Source organism: Anolis carolinensis, chromosome 3, assembly GCF_035594765.1.
Source record: "Anolis carolinensis isolate JA03-04 chromosome 3, rAnoCar3.1.pri, whole genome shotgun sequence".
NCBI classification, from domain to species: domain Eukaryota; kingdom Metazoa; phylum Chordata; class Lepidosauria; order Squamata; family Dactyloidae; genus Anolis; species Anolis carolinensis.
In genome coordinates this window covers 219,164,857-219,187,593 of record NC_085843.1, presented here as the reverse complement: position 1 = coordinate 219,187,593, position 22,737 = coordinate 219,164,857, and the positions used below count along the sequence as shown (strand labels likewise).

The following is a 22,737-nucleotide window of genomic DNA, read 5'->3' as shown; positions in this document are numbered from 1 at the left end:
ATACAGGCTTCCAGGCAATTCCTGGAAATTGAAGCATAAATAGAAGGAATAATAGAACATTGGCCTTCAGAATGACTGAACAGTTTATCCATATTTCATTCCTTAACCTGATTTGTGCCTTTATAGCAGACACTTAAAGAGCTATTCTTACTTGGCAAAATAGGAAAAAAAACATGGTGAGCATAATCCAGTGATCATTGCATTCTTCCCTTTCCCTTCCAATATTGCTCAAGATGGAAAAGTTTACCTGTAAGTGGAGCCTTCCTTTTGTTTAGTTTAGTTTTATGTCCTACCTTTTACACTACATAGAATTCAAGGCAGCAGTCTTATGCAATATATATTCTGGTCTTAGTATGTCAGGTCCATATTTAAATTGTTTTTAGAAAGGATAGCATAGATTCAATGAGATCTCAAAATCTAATACAGTATTGCTAGCACCTGTCTTGCTGTAATAAATATCTGTGTGTGTGTGTGCAAGAGAGAGGCAGTCAGTTAGACAGATTCATCAGTACAATAGCATGGGAAATAGGATTCACTTTTTTTCCACTGTCCTAGTTCTGGCTTTGGGCCTCTTTCCAACTATACCACTAAAGCACAGTATGCACTTTGATAGTTATGGCTCCGTTCTATGGAGTCTTGGTTTATATTTTGGGGAAGGATACAGTGCAATCCATTTCCCTTACCAATGCTCCAAACCTATTCCTTCCCAATGGTGTTTGTGAGCCTCTCTAGGGACCTCATCACACTAGAGCTTGGATCCACTTTAAATCCACTTAGAGAGGGGGCTTTAAACAGCTCAGCATGACAGGTTCAGAGCCTCACCAAACTACAAACCCCAGAATTCTGCAGTATACAGAAACTGGATTTAAAGTGGATTCATGCTCTAAGTGTGATGAGGAAGCAAATCTTTCAGTCCTATTCTGTGGTATGCTTCCAGCTCAAATAGAGTCAAAACATAGGGTTCATGATTATTCATGGCTTCAGGTATCCACAAGAGGTCTTATGATGTATCCCCAGTTAATGGTGAGATCATACTGTATTTAGAATTGTCAACTGCCTTTTCAAACTAGAAGCCCCAGGATATTCTAGGATCCTTAGTGGAATCATAGTGCTATAGCTGTGTAGTGTGAAAGGGTCCTTGATTTTTTCTGAAGATGTAACAGGGATTATATTTATCTCTCTGGCAGCCAATTAGTTTTTGGGCAAAGTACAAAGTGTTGTTTTTGACCTTTAAAGCCCTGCATAGTTTGTGTCCAGGTTACCTAAAGAATAACCTTTTTCTCTACAATCTGCCCCAACAACTATGATCCTCTGAGGGACATCTGCTCCAATCAGCCAAAACCCGACTGGCAACCACCACCCAGAAGACCTCTTCATTGGTTGCCCCAAGATTGTGGAACAACCTGCCAGAAGAATTCAGACAGCTAAATGAACTGTTGGAATTTAAAAACTATGTAAAAACATATCTCTTCTGTCTACCCAGACAGTCATTAAGCATAACTTTAAAATGTGTGTTTTTGTTTAATCTCTGTTTTGTGTATTTTAATATGTATTTTATAGAGATAGGTTTTGGTGTGTAACTTTTATAGATATGCCTTTTAATATGTGTATTTGAGGTGTTTTTGCAGTGTTTATGTGTTATGATTGTTCTGTAACCTGCCTCAAGCCACGAGAAGAGGTGGGTAAGAAATAAGATAACAACAACAACAACAGCATACAATATTCAGTAATGCAGCAGTTAAATTCCTAATGCAGGCCTAGCTAGCCTTAATGGCCCAGAGATATGGAGATCTCAGCTGTTGTTTTAGAAAGGCATCTTATTCAGAGCAGTCATTTGTTAATGTCCATTTGCCTCCACAAAAAGAGGATACCCTCTGACCAAGACAGATCTTTTACAAATAAAATTATCTCCCATTGCAGGCAAAAATGACTCAGTTGCCAGAGGCTGAGAGAGAAAAGATTGCCGAACAAGTGGCTGACTTTAAGAAAGTCAAGAGTAAGCTTGATGCAGAGATTGAAATATGGGACGATACCAGCAATGACATCATCGTTTTGGCTAAACGAATGTGTGTAATTATGATGGAGATGACAGACTTCACAAGGTAATTATGCAGGATCCCCCCCTTCCAATGTTTGTAAGGGCTAGAAGCAATTGTCACATTTGAAATGGAAAGACACAAAAAGCCTTTACAATGACAGGTGACAAGTGACTGTCACAATAAATATATCTGAAAATGGAAGCATTATGTGAGAAATATTGAACTGCCAAAAATAATGTTTAAACAACTGTACTGTGCTTGGCTGGGGGAGAAGCAATGTGATGCATGTTTATCTTCTCTTTGTTTTCCTTCTCTTTTGCTTGGAGTCATTCTCTCTGGGTGATCCTTTTAGCTCTGTTAAACAACGAAATGACCTAATGGGAGTGAAGTCTTACGGTTAAGAATTCCTTCATAGGAAAATGGCTTGAACTAATGCAGCTTTGGTTTTTCATTGTGGATTTTGGGCCTATCTGTAGTAGAAATATACAACAATTTCATGGCGAAAATATGGTGAAAACAAAAAAATCTCTTAACTGAAGTCTAGAATTCCCAGGGCTTCTAGAGGAGGCAAAGAACAATTTGGACTGTTGGATAGATGAGCTCCCTCATCTATTTCTTTCACCTATTTTTCATATTTCTTTCATTTTTTTTATACTACGTTAGTCTTTTGCAAAATGCTTTTGTATCAGAGTGTATCTATACAAGCAAAATAAATGTTCACTGTCAATCTAATATCTGTTTGTGCAAGGTGGGAGGTATGCAATCTGTGTCCATTTGCTGATGGAATCTTCTTTGATCTCATGATCTTGGTATCAATCAACCCACTTGCCAACTGTAAAGATCTCATGCAGAGGAGATTACTTTTTAATCCCACCTCTTATACCAATTGCAGAGATGTGGAGATGGAGGTTGTTTTTATTTAAAAGCTGCCACTAAATTATAGAGGTTATTATTATATATTTTATATATCCGCTGCCACCACTTATTAAAGATGTTTATTTACGCTGCCACCAGAGGTAAAAATCTTTATGATGCGGCCACCAGATGTTAAGGGGATTATCAACTCTTGCCACCACTATAGGAATATGTAGCCACTAGATACCTAGAGAGGAGACTTTTGTTTTTCTTTCTTCTTGTTGTTTATTCTTAATGTGTGTATATATGACAGAGACTAAGATGTTTGAAGGAATAAAAATCACATTTATTTAGGCACAGGCTTGATGGTTACAATGACTTTTCTTCTTGTTTGAGGCACGTTGCTGAACAGTTGCAAAGTTATATTGACGTGTTCCAAACTTCCTAAAATGTCACTTCTTTCTCTACTGCCTAAACCTGCAGTTTCCCTGTGAATTTCAGTCACAGACTATCTGTTCCTTATCTGGAAACAGGTCACCTTAAAATAAGTCACCAAACTTATTTTAAACTGACTCAAATCCAACCTTTGAGCCACCCTGATTCTCCAACTGAGAATCAGTCTTAACTGCAATTCCTCTGATTACAGGCTACCGTAAAATAAGTCACCAAACTTATTTTATCCCTGATCCCCTAACTTAGGATCAGCCTTCCCTGAGCTTCAACAAAGCCCAGACTTCCCTGTGGTTCGCTGACCACCGACTGACTGACTGCATTTTCCCTCCAAATTCTGCTCTCTCTTCAGCTAAACCAGTTGGCTCCGCCCCCTTCTCCATGGCAACCAACTCATGGTGCAGAGTAACTGAAATATTAACCCTTTGTATAATTTATAAAATTGCAGTTAGAACAAAATATCAGAGCAACCTTATCACTCAGATCTGTTGGAAACACATCTGTAGCTCTCTGAATCATATCCAGCTTAGATGTCAGCCTTTATGAAATCTTTTTGGTAAAAGGAAAATGTAATCACGTGATTCTAATTGCCACTTCATTTCCCTTTGATATTGGGAGAGAAGAATTCTAAATGGAAAAATCTTTCTATATTCCTTCTGAAAGCTCCAAGGAAAGATCATTAAGATGATTCTCTGTCTGAATAATTTCATGCTTAATTTTCAGTTCACCTCAGGAAAATTACAAAGTGAACTGAAACCATATTCCTATACTGTTGAAGCATGTTATACTCCTCCTGCAATAGTATCCTGGCCACTATGCAAACATACCTCTGTTTTTGTAAAGTACAGATCCACCACAAAGAGCCTACTACTTAAACAAAGTAAAACAAGTATGCTGCCCTTCTCTGCATATGCAGTCTACAGAAGAGATCCAACTCCAGAGAGCTTCCTCCAGAGAGAGTTTTGGAAGACAGATCCTTTGAACCTCTTTCACACCGCTTACACTGCTGGTCAACTGCAGTAATGGAATTGAAATTGCTTCCATTTTCAGAATAGGTAATTGTGTATTTTCTATGGTCATGGCAGATGGAGGGATTCAGCACCTCCCTGATCCATCTGATTGGGTACTCCTTCCAAGGGTGCTTCATAATCCAGGACAAATAAATGGGGCAAAAAGTACTACCTGACAGCAAGTACAAACATGGAGGTCTCAGTCCCAGTAAATGCTGCCCCTGCATCCTAACGCCTTCCTTTGTAGTGGATTTTAGAAACCCGTGAGATGGACAGGGAACATCCAGTGGAAACTTACTTGCAATGTTTTTTTTTTTAAAAAAAAATACTCTCTGAGATGTGCTGGACTTCATATGTTCTGATTCGAATATCTAAAGATGTAAACAAGCAGATTTTCTCTTCACCCTCCTGTAAATTAAATTTCATAAACATCAGAACAAAGGAATAGTTGCAGAGAGTTCTCATTTTAATTGCTTTCTAATTGTGCATCCATGTAGCCACTTGTGTGTCCCTGGCTTCATTTGCTTACAGCCCTCATCAGCTGTTTCGTGATTTTAAAATGCGCACATGCACTGGAGCAGTCCACACAAGTGTATAGGAATGAATCCACATATAGTGCTCCCTCGCTAATTTGCAGTTCAGGTTCCGCAGATTTGCTGTTTCGCGGATTTCCCCATCCGGCCCACCCTCCCCTCACAGGCACAAAAGGACTCAGTTTGAGGCACGTGACCCAGCCCGCACTTCCTCTTCAGCCGCCTGCAGGCAGGGCCAGTAGGCCCTGCCTGCGCCTCATCACCTCAGGAACAACAAGAAACACAGTACAGTACGTTAAAAGAAGAAAAGAGGGAGGGAGGGAGGGAAAGGGGCTATATATATTGAAATAAATAGATTGCCACTACTTCACGGTTTTTCACTTTTCGCAGGCAGGCCTGGAACCTAACCTCCACAAAAAGTGAGGGCACATTGTATTTTTCTTGACTGCAGGAATATACTCATGTGAATATGCACATTTTTGGTCAAAATCTGGTTTTAAGTACACCTTTTTAGCAGGTGTTTTTCAGCTGTTAATGCAAATAAGTACACATTTCCCTTAAAAGTCATTTAGCCCCCTCCCCTTTTTTTATCCTGGTTTCTTCCATGCTTTAGGGCCTGTATAGAAGGGTCCCAAGAGCTATTAAAGAGCTAGGGGAAGATTGGAAGACGGCAAAGGCCACCTGAGCAGTCAATCCTGTGCTTCCCTACAGCCTTTCATAGGACAAAAAGGGGATCTGCTGGATCTCCAAATCTTTATTCAGCTGTGAAATGACAGAGGAATTTACAATTATCAGCCAAAAAGCTCTAGTGCTTCACCAAACTACAATCTCAAAGATTTGACAGGATGAAGCCATGCTGGTTAAAGTGAAATCATAGCATATGGTGTTTCAAAAAGATGTATCCAATTTCATATCGCTATGTCCCTGCAACGATGATCCACCTATGAATGAAACTCTTACCACTTGAAAGGGTGGGGAATAGAGTTTCAAATGATTACTGTTAGGTGCCCATCACAATACAGAAACAGCCCCTGTAAGCCATTGTAAGATGGCTACCTTACGATGTAAGTCTTTTATGATCTGGAGTTCAGCAAGAATGAATCTGTAATTGTGGTGTAGCATGTGTTTTAATTGTGTTTTGGCACTGACTGGCCAGTGTCAAAGAGTATTCATCATTGCTACAGACAATTTGAGAAAACAGGCTGTTTATTTAAGGGAAAGAGCACAACTTTGAAATTGGGTTCATCATTTTGAAAATTTATTACTATAATTATGACATGTGAAATTAACATAACAATCTGTTGATACAGTGACCAATTACTTGGGTATGGAAAACCCACCAGCAACACATGAATCAAACTGTACTTTCTATATTATTTTGCTCAGAAACTATCAGATAGGGACACACTGACTCTAACTTGATAGGTGACACATAGGCATCCTGAATAGTAACCATTGATGACTCTAGGGACAATTAATGAATCGGTTCTCTTTAATGTTATCAAAGTTGTCATGTATCACTATAGCCTCTTTTAGTGAACTGCACACTTTGATATATGTTGTGTGACATGAAAGTCACCCTTCAAGTGAGCAAAGGAAATTGCAATGTGGGAGATCAGGGTAGCTCATGCTACTTTGTCTTATGTTTAGTCTGTTTCCTATCATAGGATACGTGTATGCGTAGGTGTATACATCAGTATGGTCTCTACACATATGAAAAATGAGATCAAGGAATTGCATTTTCACAGTGTGACACATCCCTAATTAAATGGACACTTGTCAGCATGTGAACTTACCCTGAAATATATATGCACAGTGGGAGCAAGCAAATTCACTTGCAATAAACTATGTCAGAAATAGCTTCTCTGTATGAGGACCACAATTCAATGCTTTAAGTATTTTAAACAAAATCCACAGCACAAATATGTTTCCTCTTGTTTCTGATCTGAATATGTTGTATTACATATATATTATATATTTATAGTGTCAGAAGCAAACTGAGAATACATTTATAATGTATAGAAAAACCACAAACAATATATAATAGGTTTTTTTTATCATGTCAGAAGCAACTTGAGAAACTGCAAGTCACTTCTGGTGTGAGAGAACTGGCCGTCATGTTCCTACCATCTTATTCATTTTGTTGATGGCAGGAAATCAAAATAACTATTATCGAGAAACAAAGTCACCTCCTAAAATAATCTGTCACTGGACATTTCAGAATATCAAACACACACATGATCCAGCTGGTTCTTAAAGTTAACATCAAGAAGAAAGAAGAGGGAGAAAGATAATTTCATCAAGCTTCCTACTTTCAATTTCTATTCCCGCCCTCATTTCAATGTACATAACAGACCTAAATTGTTTGTAATTATTAAAGTAAACAAGTAAACAGAATGAGAAAGTCTTTGATTTGTCTCCAACAGCAAACAGGACTGTGTATGTAAATCTGCTTAATTTTAGGTGTGTAAATAAAGTGGCTTGACCTCAGCAACTAAATAGGATTACGGGTCTCATTGCTTCACATTCACATTTAAGAATGTTGGGTTGTAATGAGTCACTGGATAGAACTTCAGTGAATCATTACTACTGTTGGTAGATGGCAGGGTAGGCAGAGATATGTTAATTTTAAACATAACCTACACCCCATTATCTCCTTTTTTCAATCTTGTGAGCCACATAAATGGCATTATGCCACTGAGGATACGAGGTGGTTGCTGGGAATTGTTGAATCAACAAAAGGAACCATCCATTACCAAAATAATAAGCATCGAACCTTTCCTTCTTGTGCCTCTTCTGATCTCACACCAGGACAATGGACAAATTTAAATTTGTTTAACTTTAAATATATTTACATTTGTATAGAGCACACACATTTTACCCTCTGTGGAAGATTTTCCTAATATAAAACACTAAACCACAGCAGGAGTGTGGAGGGAAATGAATATAAAAACAGCTCCCCTTGGACAAAACTATCTATATATATATAAAAGAGTGATGGCATCACGGCAATTCACAAAACAACAAAAGTACAGGCCCCCCAACCTCAAAATTTGACAACACAACCCATCATCCACGCCTCAAGGTTGATACAACAAAAAGAAAAGAAAAATAAAGTCCTAATTAGAGGGAGAGCAATAATTTTTTTTATCCAATTGCCTCCAGTTTAGAGGGCTAATCTCTGCCCACTTGGTTGCCTAGCAACCAAGGGACAGCCAGGTTTCAGTTAGGGGACAGGCAGAGTTAGGCCTCACTTAGACTTCTTCCACAGATTATCTAATTTGCACTGGATTATATGGCAGTGTAGACTCAAGGCCCTTCCACACAGCTATATAACCCATTTATAATCTTATATTATCTGCTTTAACTGGATTATCTGGACTCCGCACTACCATATAATCCACTTCAGTGTGCATTTTATACAGCTGTGAAGAAGGGGCCTCAGATAATCCAGTTCTGAGCAGATAATATAAGATTAGAAATATACAGTAGACTCTCACTTATCCAACGTAAACAGGCCGGCAGGATAAGTGAATATGTTGGATAATAAGAAGGGATTCAGGAAAAGCCAATTAAACATCAAATTAGGTAATCGTTATACAAATTAAGCACCAAAACATCATATTATACAACAAATTTGACAGAAAAAGTAGTTCCATGCGCAGTAATGCTATGTAGTATTTACAGTAGACTCTCACTTATCTAACACTCGCTTATCCAACGTTCTGGATTATCCAACACATTTTTGTAGTCAATGCTTTCAATATATCGTGATATTTTGGTGCTAAATTCATAAATACAGTAATTACTATATAGCATTACTGTGTACTCAACTACTTTTTCTGACAAATTTGTTGTATAACATGATGTTTTGGTGCTTAATTTGTAAAATCATAACTTAATTTGATGTTTAATAGGGTTATCCTTAATTCCTCATTATCCAACATATTCGCTTATCCAACGTTCTGCCGGCCCGTTTATGTTGGATAAGTGAGACTCTACTGTACTGTATTTACAAATTTGCCACTAAAATATCACAATGAATTTAAAACACTGACTACAAAAACATTGATTATGAAAAGGCAGACTGTGTTGGATAATCCAGAACATTGTATAAGCGAATGTTGGATAAGTGAGATTCTTCTTTAATATGAAATAATTACTGAGATAGAGCAATGCAGAACAATATAATCTCTAAAACCAGGACAGTAAATAAACAGGGGAATTCCACACAGGAAACAATCAGGACCAGCTAACACCTCCCAACAAAGTATTCCCATCATCAAAGTCTGGAAAATCCTCTGTTTTCTCAGGGTCACAGACAGTAGAAGCACATAAAATATCGCAAACAACACCACTCTGAAAACAAGGGAATTCCAGACAGGAAACAATCAGGGCCAGCTAACACCTCCCAACAAAAAATTCACTCAGGGAGGAAACAGCCAGGCTTTAAAGCTGCAAGGCCATTACATCCTAATCATTTTTCCTAATTGCAGCATTCATACTTGCCTCCAACAAACAAAAAAAACCAATCAGAAATATTGTATATTCACAACCTTTAGGAAATAATATCCCCTGATAGCGCAGCGTGTTAAAGCGCTGAGCTGCTGAACTTCTGGACTGAAAGGCCACAGGTTTGAATTGGGGGAGCGGAGAGAGCCCCCACTGTTAGCTCCAGCTTCTGCCAACCCAGAAGTTCGAAAACATGCAAATGTGAGTGCATCAATAGGTACTGCTCCGGCGGGAAGGTAACGCCGCTCCATGTAGTCATCTCACATGACCTTGGAGCAGTCTACGGACAACGCCGGCTCTTCGGCTTAGAAATGGAGATGAGCACCAACCTCCAGAGTAAGACACGACTGGACTTAATGTCTGGGGAAAACCTTTACCCTTGACCTTAACTACCACCAATTCCTCGATACTTTATTTCCCATACCACCATACTTCGCCACAGCAACGCGTGGCCGGGCACAGCTAGTATCATATAAGTAAGATTATCTTGATAATAGGCTGTTACTGTGATGTACAGCAGTAATGTTTATAAGGCTGTCAGTGTTCACAATAACGTGATAGCCCCTTTTGCTTTTGAGATGCAGGATGAGTTATTTTGATCGACTTGGTGCAGAATAGTGTTGGTAATGACAGAAGCCTATTCCGTCTTAATGCAGTGATGGTAAACTCTTTTTTATTTGATGGGAATCTTGTGTCTAGCTGGACTGCAAGCAGCTGTCTGTTACAATGTTGTTACTATATATGTAATAATATGAAACAAAATGGGCATTATGTGACTATTTGATGTGGCCATTTCTTAGTTGAAGGTTTCATAGAGAGGAACAAATAGTTTGGTGTCTATCCTGTATTAATTATATATGCCCTATCACTTCTGCTATTACTGTTTCTGTAATCTGGTCACATATGCATTCATCATATGTACCCCAGTCCTACTGGGATATTTGATAGAAGAATATATTTATACATAATGATGAGAGTAACCAGAATATAATTTATATTTGGATATCTTTAATACAAGAATTCTGTCTACAGTTCATCATGAATTCAGCTGTGATTTTAAATGGATATTGGCATCAATAATAATAGTGTCTAACTTGTGAAGTGTCATGCATGCATCGTATTCTAACATCTGAGGAAAATTGACTATACATTTATAATATGAGTTAAGCATATAGTTAACAGCAAATCAGTTTTTTAAAAATCAAACATTCTGTCTGTTTTCTTAAATTATTACATTTTCATTTGATTTTTTGTTTTTAGTTTATGGAAAGCTTCCTTTCAAACAATGTTTCAAAATTATGTATTTTTAATGAGCCAGGTTCTCCATTTGGTTTGCCATAACAAGCTGGTTTTCTGGTGGTGGGAGACAAGGCATCATGCTTGAGCTAAGGTTTAAATTCACCCTAAGCAACTATAAATTATATTCCTTGGTCTAGTCTTAGAGGCTGGCTTGGAGGCTGTGTGGCCCTCTAGATGTAGTTTGAATATATGATCCATCACTCCTTACTAGCATTAGTCAATGGTGAAGAATGCTGGGGGCTGCAGTGAAACAGCATGTTTTAATCTCATCACAGTGACCTCCGTGACCGTATCTCCCTCCATAAACCTGCCCGATCTTTACGATCATCCGGGGAGGCCCTTTTATCACCACTGTCGTTATCCCAGGCCCGCCTTGTGAGTACAAGGGAGAGGGCCTTCTCTGCTGTGGCCCCCCGACTGTGGAATTCACTACCCACTGAAATTAGGCAAGCTCCCACTTTGTTAGCTTTTAGGAAAGACCTGAAAACATGGCTTTTCCGCTGTGCCTTCGGTGAGTAATTTCTGTCATATATTTCTGTGTTACTCCCACCCCGAACATCTATCCTCTAGATTACCCCACTTCCATATGTCCCTGCCCGCAGTGGAGTACCCCTCTGTCCCTCTCACTCTAGGTTTTATCTCTGTGTTTACACGGCCTGCCCTTGTTCTATTGTTTTTTGATTTCTTGATGTAATGCCTATTATTATTTATTGTATTTTTAATGGTGCTATGATATGTTGTTTTTATATTTTATATTGTATTGCTCTGGGCATGGCCCCATGTTAGCCGCCCCGAGTCCCCGTTGGGGAGATGGTGGCGGGGTATAAATAAAGTTTTATTATTATTATTATTATTATTGCCAAATTTCACCGTCATAGAACACTACCGACACAGCCAGCACATAATCCATCAGATCTCATTACATGATGCAAAGCTACTTCTGGTAGGGCTCCATGCTGGCTGTGTGTGTGAAGTGTTCTATGTCGAGGAACTCTGACCACAGGAGACTAACCATGTTCAGATTGAAAATGCTGGGGACAGCATTGGAGCTAGCCAGAGAGGTACGCTTTCCGGTGTGTGATGGGCAAGTGGGTGATGCTTGCAATACAGGCGCTGGGTGACAAATTTGCCCTGCTGCCCCATGGTTTGCCCCACTGCCCTACAGATTCTCCACATTAAAGATCTCCATGTGATGAGGTCCTTGTTAGGCTTGTGCATTTTGGCTGAACCTTGATCTGTTTCTGCTGGCAGGATACTGGTAGACCCCCATATCCGCTTTCGCACACCTCCTGAAAACAGGTTTGCGGCCAGATGGAGTTTTTGGACTGCAGCCAAAAAATACGGCTAGATATAGCCCATTGGTGGCAGGGGGGGGGGCTCCCCGAACTCCCCTTCCAATCATTTTAGGCAATGGCATCGTTTGTCCTTATATCCATTAAGACCTGGATTTAAAAGCATCACAGTTAAGATACCACCCTTTCTGCAACCCTTTCCCTTTGGTCTGTAGAGGAGACCTGAATTTAATCTGTCAGGGGTACGATTTTCCTGCTTCATGGCTGGAGGTTGGACTGGATGGTCCACAAAGTCTCTATGATTCTAAGGCTTTCTTAAAGCTGTTTCTACTCTAGAGGAGACAGGTGGCAGTCGTGTGCTCTCTCCCTACAAACAGCTTTCCATTCAGGCATTTTAAGGAGGCTTCCCAATTCCCACTGTGAAGGAAGAGTGAGACCTGGAGCTATCCTACCCTGGGTTTCCATTACAAAGGTCTGTCTTTTCTTTTTATTTGTACTGCAGGCCCTGCCTGCCTTTATCCCCATCATACCTTTCTGCTTCAGGTTTAATGCTTCCTTAAAGCTGTTTCTACTTTCTACTCTAGAGGAGAGGTAACTAGGTAGTAGTAGTTTTCTGAGAGTGAGGCTTTTCTTTTTGTTTGCTGGGATTACTATTATTAATGTTTAAAAAGCAATGCTTTTGGGCTGGAAAGATTAGCCGTTTACAGGAAACATTGCCCAGGGGACGCCCGACTGGATTTATTCAGTCTTCGGGGCAGCTCTTTCTGTGTCTTACTCAACTACTGAGTACACCTATACTGTCTGGTACAAGTCTGCCCATGCAAAGGAAGTGGACATAGTACTGAACGAAACATGCAGAATAATCACATGAAGACTTAAACCTACATGTGTTGATAAACTCTACAAGTTAGCTGGCATTGCCCCCCCCCTCCCCATATGCGATGAGAAGTTGCTGCTAATTGTTAGAGAAATAAGGTTGAATATTGTGAAAGCCATCCACTGCATCACTATCAGCTCCCTCCCACTAGACTCAAATCAAGGAAAATCTACATGAGAACCACCACTCCTCTGAATATTCCTCCAGCAACACCAAGGGTATCCCTCTTGGCATCTAAACCAGGCAATTCCAACTGGATGGCCCCCCCCTTGAGGGTGTGTCTCCAAGGGCAAACCAAGAATGGAAGTCCCTAAACAGACTCAGAAGCAGAATGGGCAGATCAAAAGAAAACTTGGCAAGATGGCACTACCTGGAGGAATCCTCTAACTTGTGTGAATGTGGAGCAGAACAAACAACTCCGCATATGTATGCTTTCCCACAATGTCCTGCCTCATGTATGGAGTAGTTGTTGTTTAAAGCTATGGACAATGTGGTCACTATTGCCTGCTTTTAGTCTAAAACTTTTTAGCTGCTTGTGATTCCTTTATTTTATCACTTTTAAACTTATTTATTGCACAATTCTCTTGAAACAAAATAAATAAAAACTATTATTAATAATCATTATTCTCTTTTTAAAGTATTTTCTGAAGGAGGGGAGGGGAGGAGAAAAAGAAGCTAAAAGGAGGAGTTTGGTGGCTCCTCCAAGCCCTCAAATGGGTGCATGCACCCCACCCACCCATACAGCACGTTCCCACTCCCAGTCAGTCCCACAAAAAATAATAAAGGAAAATCAAAAAGATTCAATAGGGAACCCAAGCCAAAAAATACACTGAAGCCATGAGGTAACTGTGTTGCTAAATAAGGGAGGAGGAGCCATGGTTGGCTGCCACATGGTCCCATTATGGACGGGAAAACGTGATGGCTGGGCCCTTACCATTATGGCCACCCGGTTGAGCCGAAGAAGCTGGTTTGGCCAAAGTAAAATGACTAAAACGGATTTGTGCACAAGTTTAGACCTTAGAGATCAGCATAGTTCCCAACTCTTGTCTAAGGCTTAACTCTCCCCTAAGCAATCATATTCACTTTTCAGTGAAGACTGTGTGATAGACTTATCCTTTATGGAGAAAAAAAATGATCTCATGAACAATCCCAAAATGCTAAAGCAGAAACGAGCAATATGTTATCCTCTTCATTACAGAAATTCCCATCATTCCCTATTGAGGATTATTTCATTGCTTTCATTTTCTGTTTTGGAACACTCCCCCCCCCCCCCCCCCGCATTTTGCTATTGATCGAGATGGCACTATCAAGAATGCTTTCCCGGAGTGATAGGTAAGGCACAATGGTTTTTAGGCTTTGCTGTCCTGGTCTGACAATGTTTAGATTACACTAACTGGGTTCAGAACATGAAAATATGTATGGTGCTTACACTGATCAATCTTTGTTCAATGTTTATTTTAATGCTGCACAGATCTAGGTTCAATGCCCAAGGGATTTTGTATTGTTTTGTTTGGTGACAGGCAATGCACATTTTTCTGATTTCTTCCTACATCATCTAGCATATTCTGGCAAGCTGTACCTATGTCCCTCACTCAGAAACATGCAGTCCACAGGGTTGTTGTATGTCTTTCGGGCTGTGTGGCCATGTTCCAGAAGTATTCTCTCCTGACGTTTTGCCCACATCTATGGCAGGCATCCTCAGAGGTTGTGAGGTATGGAATAAACTAGGTAAGGAAAGGAAAGAATATATATCTGTGGAGCGTCCAGGGTGTGGCAAGAGTCCTTTGTCACTGGGAAGCCAGCATTAATGTTTCAGTTAATCACCCTAATTAGCATTGGAAAGGTTTTGTCTCTTGCCTGGGGGCATCCTTTGTTCAGTCATTAGCTGTCCTCTGCCCTCAGAGTGTTGTTCCCATCTACTGTTTTGATTTTAGAGTTTTTTAATACTGGTAGCCAGATTTTGTTCATTTTCATGGTTTCTTCAATGGCTGGCAAAGTTAATGGGAATAAACCATTCATTGGAAGGGTCTTCTTTTTTGATATAAGTTTTTTCCATTCCAGCTGCAGTTGAGATTAAAAGTGGATCCTGTCAAAGCATTTAAAATCGCCTAAAACTCTTGTCCTAAACTCTCAATAAAAACATACTTTTCCTGTGTATGTAGTGAAACAGAATAGAGAATCACTTTGCTGTTGGTGTAAAAAAGCAAACAGTCATCCTACATTTGCTTATGGGGTTACAATTTCCACCATCCTGTTCTCTGTACTGTTTGTTTACGTGTATCTTGATTTGCAAGAATCAGTCTTTATTTCTGACTGTTCCCATCTAACATCTTTTCCGCAAATGGTCTTCTGGCGCCCGGCTTGGCCTGAGGGCATATAAACTTTATTGGCAGAAGTTACTAGGCAGGATTAAATGTTCTTTATCCAAGTTCCTGAAGAAGGTGAGAAGTCCAGCAGATATTGCCTCTTCATCTCTTCCTCTGTGGCCACGACAATGGCAGTTGGCTGCCTGCCTCTTCTTTCTTTCTTCAGAGATCAGAGCAGTGGCAATTGGGATGGAGAGAGGATCTTTCCTCTGCTTCTCAGTATAGGCATAATGGAGCTGTGTCAGAGGTTCTCCTCTTCCCTGGAGTTCAGGGCAGCAGCTGGGATGGAGGGAGGGCCTTTCATCTGCTTGTATTCTAGGCATATATAGCTGCACATTCCTCTTCTATTCATAGTTTCTTCTGTAACCTCATGATTCTAGAGCAATACTACAATCTAGAGCAACAAGCATTCCACAATACTGTGGTATGCTTGTTGAACCATAGATGGCTTAGCTGTGTGCTCTAGCCCACTGCTTCTTAAACTATGGGTCCCAACTCCAAATGTGCCCCCTTTAACTCAGTGTTGGGGTCCCAACAATTCTATCAACAGTAAAAGTTTTCTGAATGGCTGCTTTGGACATTTACATGGATCTGTTGTTCAGTGTTTCCAGTGGACACTGTAGAAAATGCTTCAGCTGTATTTTATAATAAGTAAAATCAGCCACATTATGGTTAGCAAGCTAAACAAATACTGGTTTGTTATCAGTAAATGTTTAGTTTTTATACCTATTTTATATATTTATATATACAGGGGGTCATGTAAACATTTCTTGGGCCCAAAGAGACCACAAGTGGAAGGGTTCAAGCAACCCTGTAAGTGGTGCTACTTACACAGTGCATGCATGAATGATAATTTCCAAATTCATCACTGAGAGTATAACTTTAATTTTTCTTACCCCCAGACAAAGTCTGCTTGTGTTTCAAAAGTTTTAGAGCAGAGTCTTTTCCAGAGTAAGAAAGCTGGGGAAACTTGTAAAGTTGTTATTGGGGGAAGGAAGTAATATTTACTTGTTTATTTATTTACAGTAATAATACCCCATCCTTTTCGCCCTGATGGGGACTCAGAGCAGCTTACAAAACACACATACGGCAAACATTAAATACGATTAACAAGAACAGACAACACAAACAGAGGTAAAGGTAGCTTTTCCCATCTTATTTCTGGCATCTTGGAGACTGTGCTCGACCCCAGCTATGGGGGGAGGGGAGTGCTGTTGCTCCATCTTCCATGCTGAGGCGCTTTCCTCCGATCGCTGTCCTTAGGGCACCTTTTATTGCCTCCCTGCTAAAAATGGGACCTATTTATCGACGTGGGTTTCCGCTTTCAACCTGCTAGGTGGGCAAGTGAGCTGGAGTTAACGGCAGGTACTCACCCCAACCTGGAATTGAACTGTCGACCTTTTAATCAGCAAGATTTTCCTGCAGCACAGTGGTTTAGCCTGCTGTGCTAAGCCCAGCCCATAGGCTTCATTGCAGTATTTTCCAAATACTATATATAAACAAATAGCTATTTTTCAGGGTCTGCTTTAAACTGAAACAAAAGTTCTTTACCTTGAAACAGGAGCCCCAAGTGGTGCAATGGGTTAAATCATTGTGCCAGCAGGACTGCTGACCAAAAGCATGACGGTTTGAACCCAGGGAGTGGGGTGAGCTCTAGCTCTCCATGCGGGACATGACAGAAGCCTCCCATAGGATGATAAAACATCAAAGATCCTTGCAGATGGCCAATTCTCTCACACCAGAAGCAATTTGCAGTTTCTCAAGTTGCTCCTGACATGAAAAAAAAGAAACAAAACCTTGAAACAATAGAAATTGTTGATACTCTGAAGATGAACACTAGCTTTTTAGCCAGAGGCACTACATGTTTTAATGATTTAAAAGCACACAGATGGTTATCTTTATAATATACTTGCTGTAGAGGCAAGATTTTTAAAAGTTCTTTTTAAATGAAAGTTCATTTTCGGGTGGAAAGAGATGGATCAGTATATATGGCAGCTGGGATAAATGTTTTAGAAGTATAGAAAGTGACACCTTTTGAACTACCCCCTTAGGTGTTGTGTTTTGAATGCAATAGCGATATTTTCCCCTTTGAGATCTCTTTGCTTGTTTGGCCTGGAAATATAAACTGCTCAAAAAATATAAAATAAAGATCTGCATCTGATGATATGTGTGGGTGGAAAAGGATACTAAATTCCGCAACAACAAAATGGGGGTATGTGCATTTTATTTCTTCACATCTCATGATGTATAAGACTAGGAATCTTAGTCGAAAACTCAATATCCCCTGACAAAGGGGACAACATACTTGAGTCAAAATATGTACTGTTGATTAACTCTTATCAAAAAAGTAACAATTCCCATCTCTGTGTAGAGTGGTGTAAGACAAGAGCTTTATCCATCCTTAAAAACCTCCCCTCCCCTCTACTTTCTACTCCATTGGCCTTATTTCTGGTTCTTCTTGGATGTTTGGGTGTGGAAATGTTGGTAGCAGCCCCCTTAGTGCTTCCCCTCAAAAGAGCACCAAAAGTTAAGTTTTTCTGTGATGGAGTAAACTCTCACCTTTCAACATTCTGTTCAGAGAAGGGGGTGGTTCCCTTATTTGCTAAGAATTAATACTGTACCTTTTGTTTGTTGGTTATTCGTTTAGTTGCTTCCGACTCTTCGTGACCTCATAGTCAAGCCCACGCCAGAGCTCCCTGTCGGCCATCACCACCCTCAGCTCCTTCAAGGTCAAGCCAGTCACTTCAAGGATACCATCCATCCATCTTGTCCTTGGTCGGCCCCTCTTCCTTTTTCCTTCCATTTTCCCCAACATCATTATGTTCTCCAAGCTTTCCTGGCTTCTCATTATGTGGCCAAAGTACTTTATCTTTGCCTCTATAATATCCTTCCCTCCAGTGAGCAGTCAGGCTTTATTTCCAGGAGTATGGACTGGTTGGATCTTCTTGCGGTCCAAGGCACTCTCAGAATTTTCCTCCAACACCACAGTTCAAAAGCGGCTATCTTCCTTCGCTCAGCCTTCCTTGTGGTCCAATTCTCGCATCCATAGGTTACTACGGGAAATAACATTGCTTTAACTATGCGGATCTTTGTTGCCAGCGTGATGTTTCTACTCTTCACTATTTTATTGAGATTGGTCATTGCTCTCCTCCCAAGAAGTAAATATTTCCTGGCTGCAGTCTGTGTCTGCAGTAATCTTTGAGCCTAGAAATATAAAGTCTGTCACTGCCTCCACGTTTTCTCCCTCTGTTTGCCAGTTATCAATCAGTCTGGTTGCCATAACCTTTATTTAAAAAAAAATGATCTGCTTTCTCACCTTATCACATTGATAAATTTCCCAGTCGCAGGACCCTTCAGCCTCTTTTCAAGCATTGAGATGCACTGAGCTCACCACATGAGTTAAAGTACTTCTGACTGTCATGCATAGCCCTCCATGTTGAAAAGAGGCAGAAGTGTCCTGAAAGGAGGGAACTCTAAACATGGGTCAGTGATCATGTTCAGAGTTCTTGCCTTTTATCACACTTTACTCCCATCTTTACAACTTAAAAACAGGTGGGATGGGAACCATCAAAAGTTTCCTGTCCTGTTTCATTGCAGTCTCTTGTATCCTATGAGGTTTGATGCAGAACATGGAAAGCAATGGTTTTAACCTGGAGCACTGTCTATTGTATAATATGGGGTTTGGTGCAGAACATTAGGATTCCACGGAAAGCAGTGGTTTTAATTTGGATTACTGCCTTTTGTATCCAATGGTGTTTGAGGCAGAACCATAGGATGCCATGGGAAAAAGTAGCTTTAAACTGGTGTCTCTTGTTTTTTGGATACTGTTGTTTCTCCTAATGAATGTAAGATGAATGTACTGCAGCTCTTCAGTTTCCAGACTGTGTGAGACTGACGAGGAGGCAGAACTCCAAAGAAGGCAATTCCCTCCCTTAAAGGGACAATTCTCTCCCTTAAAGGGATGGTTATCCATGGACTCTCATATTTGCTGTGTTCGCATCTCCTTATTGATTTTTTCCTACCTTTTCTTTGAATGCCTTAACTATTTCCAAGTATCAAATGGAATTTTTAATTGGGGCAATGGCAGAAATTTGGGAGTTGTAAGAACATTTCATCCCAAGGGCAGAATTCTTATTCGCGGGGCATTTTGTATCTCCCCCCAAGAACTATACTTCTGATTTTTTCTGTTCTACTGGCTATTGCAAGGTAGCCTGTAGACTTGAAAACCTGGCTGCTTTTCAGCAGAACAGCATGTAGCCAAGTTTTTTGTCATGTCTGATACAGAGCAGACCATTATATTGGTTAGATTTTGTTCCTAGTGCTGAAAGGACAATTACAAATACCTGCCATATAATCTAGTTTCAGTATGCAGATTAACTGCATTGAAGTGGATTATACACGTCTGCACTGCCATATAATCCAGTTCAATGCAGCTAATCTGCATTCTGAAACAGGATTATATGGCAGTGTAGATCCAGACTGAGAGGATTTAGGTAAAACATGAGCTGTACAATATCACCCTTTACCAAAATGAAATATTGATAAATGGTTTTTCCATGTTCAGTTTGCTATCAGTATCAATATCATCATCATTATTTGGTGATTGTTTCAAAATACAATAATGTTCCTGCTTTGCCTGACTTCTGGGCTGCAGTGGGGGGGGGGAAGCATTCTCTCTGGGGGTCTCCAGTGTGACTCTTTGGCTCCTGCAGTTTTGCTTTGCCTTGCTGGGGCTGTCTGTGGGGCTGCAGAGGGGAGATCCATTGTTCCCATCTCTTTGCAGACTCAGACCCATCACTTGCCATGACTCAATAGATTCTGCCTGCCAGTGCCATCTACCCCAGCTGTTGGAGTCTACCATGGCTAAGAGAGTCAATACCTTCTGTTCAGAGAAGAACAGCAGATTTCTCTATTCTTCCTGTCCCTCTGCTTGACAATCCTTAAATTAACATTTGCCTGGCTGATTTTATATAAGGTTTATTTATTATCTGGTGGTCTGCCCCATACAGGAAGGATGTGTTTTTCTAAGGAACAAGGAAGTCCCCGATTCATTAGACATACCATTGGAGTCATACAGGGCAGGAGGAGATGCAGAAAGGGGATACAGGCTCAGCACCAACAAAATAGGGAGAGAAATGGAGTGCTTATTGCCCCCAAACTGTCTCTTACATCTAATAACCTGGATAGCCAGTGTGACAGTCCCCCTAGGTTGAAAATGCTGCTTTTGAATGCCAGGTCAATAAATGGAAAGACAACTGCCATCTAGGACTTGATTCTGGGTGAGCATGCTTACCTGGCTTTGTATCATAGAAACCTGACTGGATGAGACTGGGGGTGGGGGGAGGGTAATCTCTCAGCTCTGCCCACCAGGATTCTTTGTGGAGCAGCAGACAAGGCCGGGGGGGGGGGGGGTGGTGGTGAGGTTGCAGTGGTGTATCATGATTTCTTTCCCTTGAACAGGTTCCCCACTCCACATTCAACAGCGTTCGAATGTATCCACCTAAAGGTGGGTAACTGGGACAGAACAGAGATACTGTTGGTGTAACATCAATCCCATAGCTCAGCAGTCACCCTTCCTGAGTTAGCTGGGATGGTCTCAGAGTTGGCAATAGAGTCACTGCAGCTTATAGTGCTTGGAGACTTCAACATCCATACTGAGACTGCCCTGTCAGGAGTGCCTCAGAACTTCATGACCTCCATAACAGCCATAGGTCTGTCCCAAGTGGTGTCTTACCCTACCCATGCTGTCAGACATGCTTTGGACCTTGTTTTCTGTGCAGGATGGGATTACGGTGATTGTGGTGTGGAGGAACGTGTCACATTTTGATTGTCATGGACCAATCACTACCTGGTCAGGTTTAGATTTGCTGGGACTAAACCTCCGCATGGGTGGGGGACATGGATGGTCCGCCCCAGGAGGCTTATGGATCCAAACGGATTCCTGGTGGCTCTTGAGGGTTTTCCTATCACCTTGGCAGGCAATTCTGTTGAAGCTCTGGCTGGCCTCTAGAATGGGGAAATGGGTCATCTCACTGGGATGGTAGTGAGAGGCACTGGTCCTTTCTGGAGGGCCGTACACAGAACGTGGTGCTGGGGGACTCCTGTTCAAACCCCTGATTATTGACCGTGGGGTTCCTCAGAGTTCCATTTTGTCCCCCATGCTGTTGGACATATATATGAAACTACTGGGAGAGGTCATCTGGAGTTTTGGAGTACAGTGCCAACTATATTCAGATGACCCAATTTTATTAATCCTTTCCACCTAATGCCAAAGAAGTTGTTCTGACCCTAAACTAGTGCCTGTCATGAGTAAGGGACTGGATGAGGGCAAACAAATTGAAACTTAATCCAGATAAGACAGAGGTGCTCCTGGTCAGTTAGAAGGCAGACCAGGGAATAGGGATCCAGCTTGTGCTGGATAAGGTCACACTCCTCCAAGATGCAGGTTTGCAGTTTGGGGGTCCTCCTGGACTCAGCACTAAACCTGGAGACCTAGGTGTCAGCAGTGGCTAGGAGGGCCTTTGAACAATTAAAACTTGTCTGCCAACTGCACCCATTCCTTGAGAAGCCAGATCTGGGCATGGTGGTACATGCCTTGGTTCCATCCCATCTGGATTACTGTAATGTGCTCTGTGCTGGGCTGCCTCTGAAGAGTGCTCAGAAACTTCAGCTAGTCCAAAGAGCTGCAGACAGGTTGCTAACTGGGGCTGGCTACAGGGAGCAGACAATCCCCCTGTTACAGCAGCTCCACTAACCAGTCTGTTTCTTGTCAGAATTCAAAGAGCTGGTTATGACCTTTAAAGCCCTAGATAGTTCAGGTCCAGGCTATTTGGCTGACTGCATCTTCTCGTATAAGCCTGCTCAGGCCCTGAGATCTTCAGAAGAGGCCCTTCTCTCAATCCCACCTCCAACTCAAGGTCTATTGGTGGGAACGAGAGAGCGAGCCTTCTTGATTGCTGCTCCACGACTCTGAAACTCCCTGCCTAGGAAAGCCAGAATGGTTTTTAACTGGAAATTTTTAAATCCTGTTTATATTTAATCCTGTTTTAGTGTTTGCATATTTGGATATTTTAAATTATATGTTAATATTTTTATATTAAGCTGCTTTGAGTCTCCTACAGGAGAGATAAAGTGGGGTATACCTAAATATAATAATAATAATAATAATAATAATAATAATAATAATAATAATAATAATAATAATCACCATCATCATGTCACCTTGGTGTTCCTATTTTAAGAAGAGCTATTTAAACATTCTGATAAATATATTTTGTCTGCTATGTGAATTTAGACCTAAATTTTGTATATATACTTCTTTTTTTATGCACACGGATGTGAGTGAAAAATATTGCTGGAGGCAATTGAAATAGAATGACATCGCAGTGTATATATATTCCCTCCCGGTGTTCATCCTTACATCAAAGCATCAGGATGATTGAAACTAAATTTGGATTTCAAAGGAGAGGCCTTGAATGTCTTTGCAGTGACTGTGTGGAGTTAA

At 40.8% G+C, this 22,737-nt stretch overlaps 1 protein-coding gene across 4 annotated transcripts in view; it reads left to right on the top strand.

Annotated features, from left to right (window-relative positions):
• ctnna3 (catenin alpha 3) overlaps window positions 1-22,737 on the top strand; it is a 1,223,202-nt gene that overhangs the window by 1,126,113 nt on the left and 74,352 nt on the right. For all 4 annotated transcript variants that reach the window (XM_062977502.1, XM_062977500.1, XM_062977501.1 and 1 more), the window contains one exon: window positions 1,921-2,102. In XM_062977502.1, coding sequence (XP_062833572.1) covers window positions 1,921-2,102 — 182 coding nt within the window. The remainder of the gene's footprint in view (window positions 1-1,920; window positions 2,103-22,737) is intronic.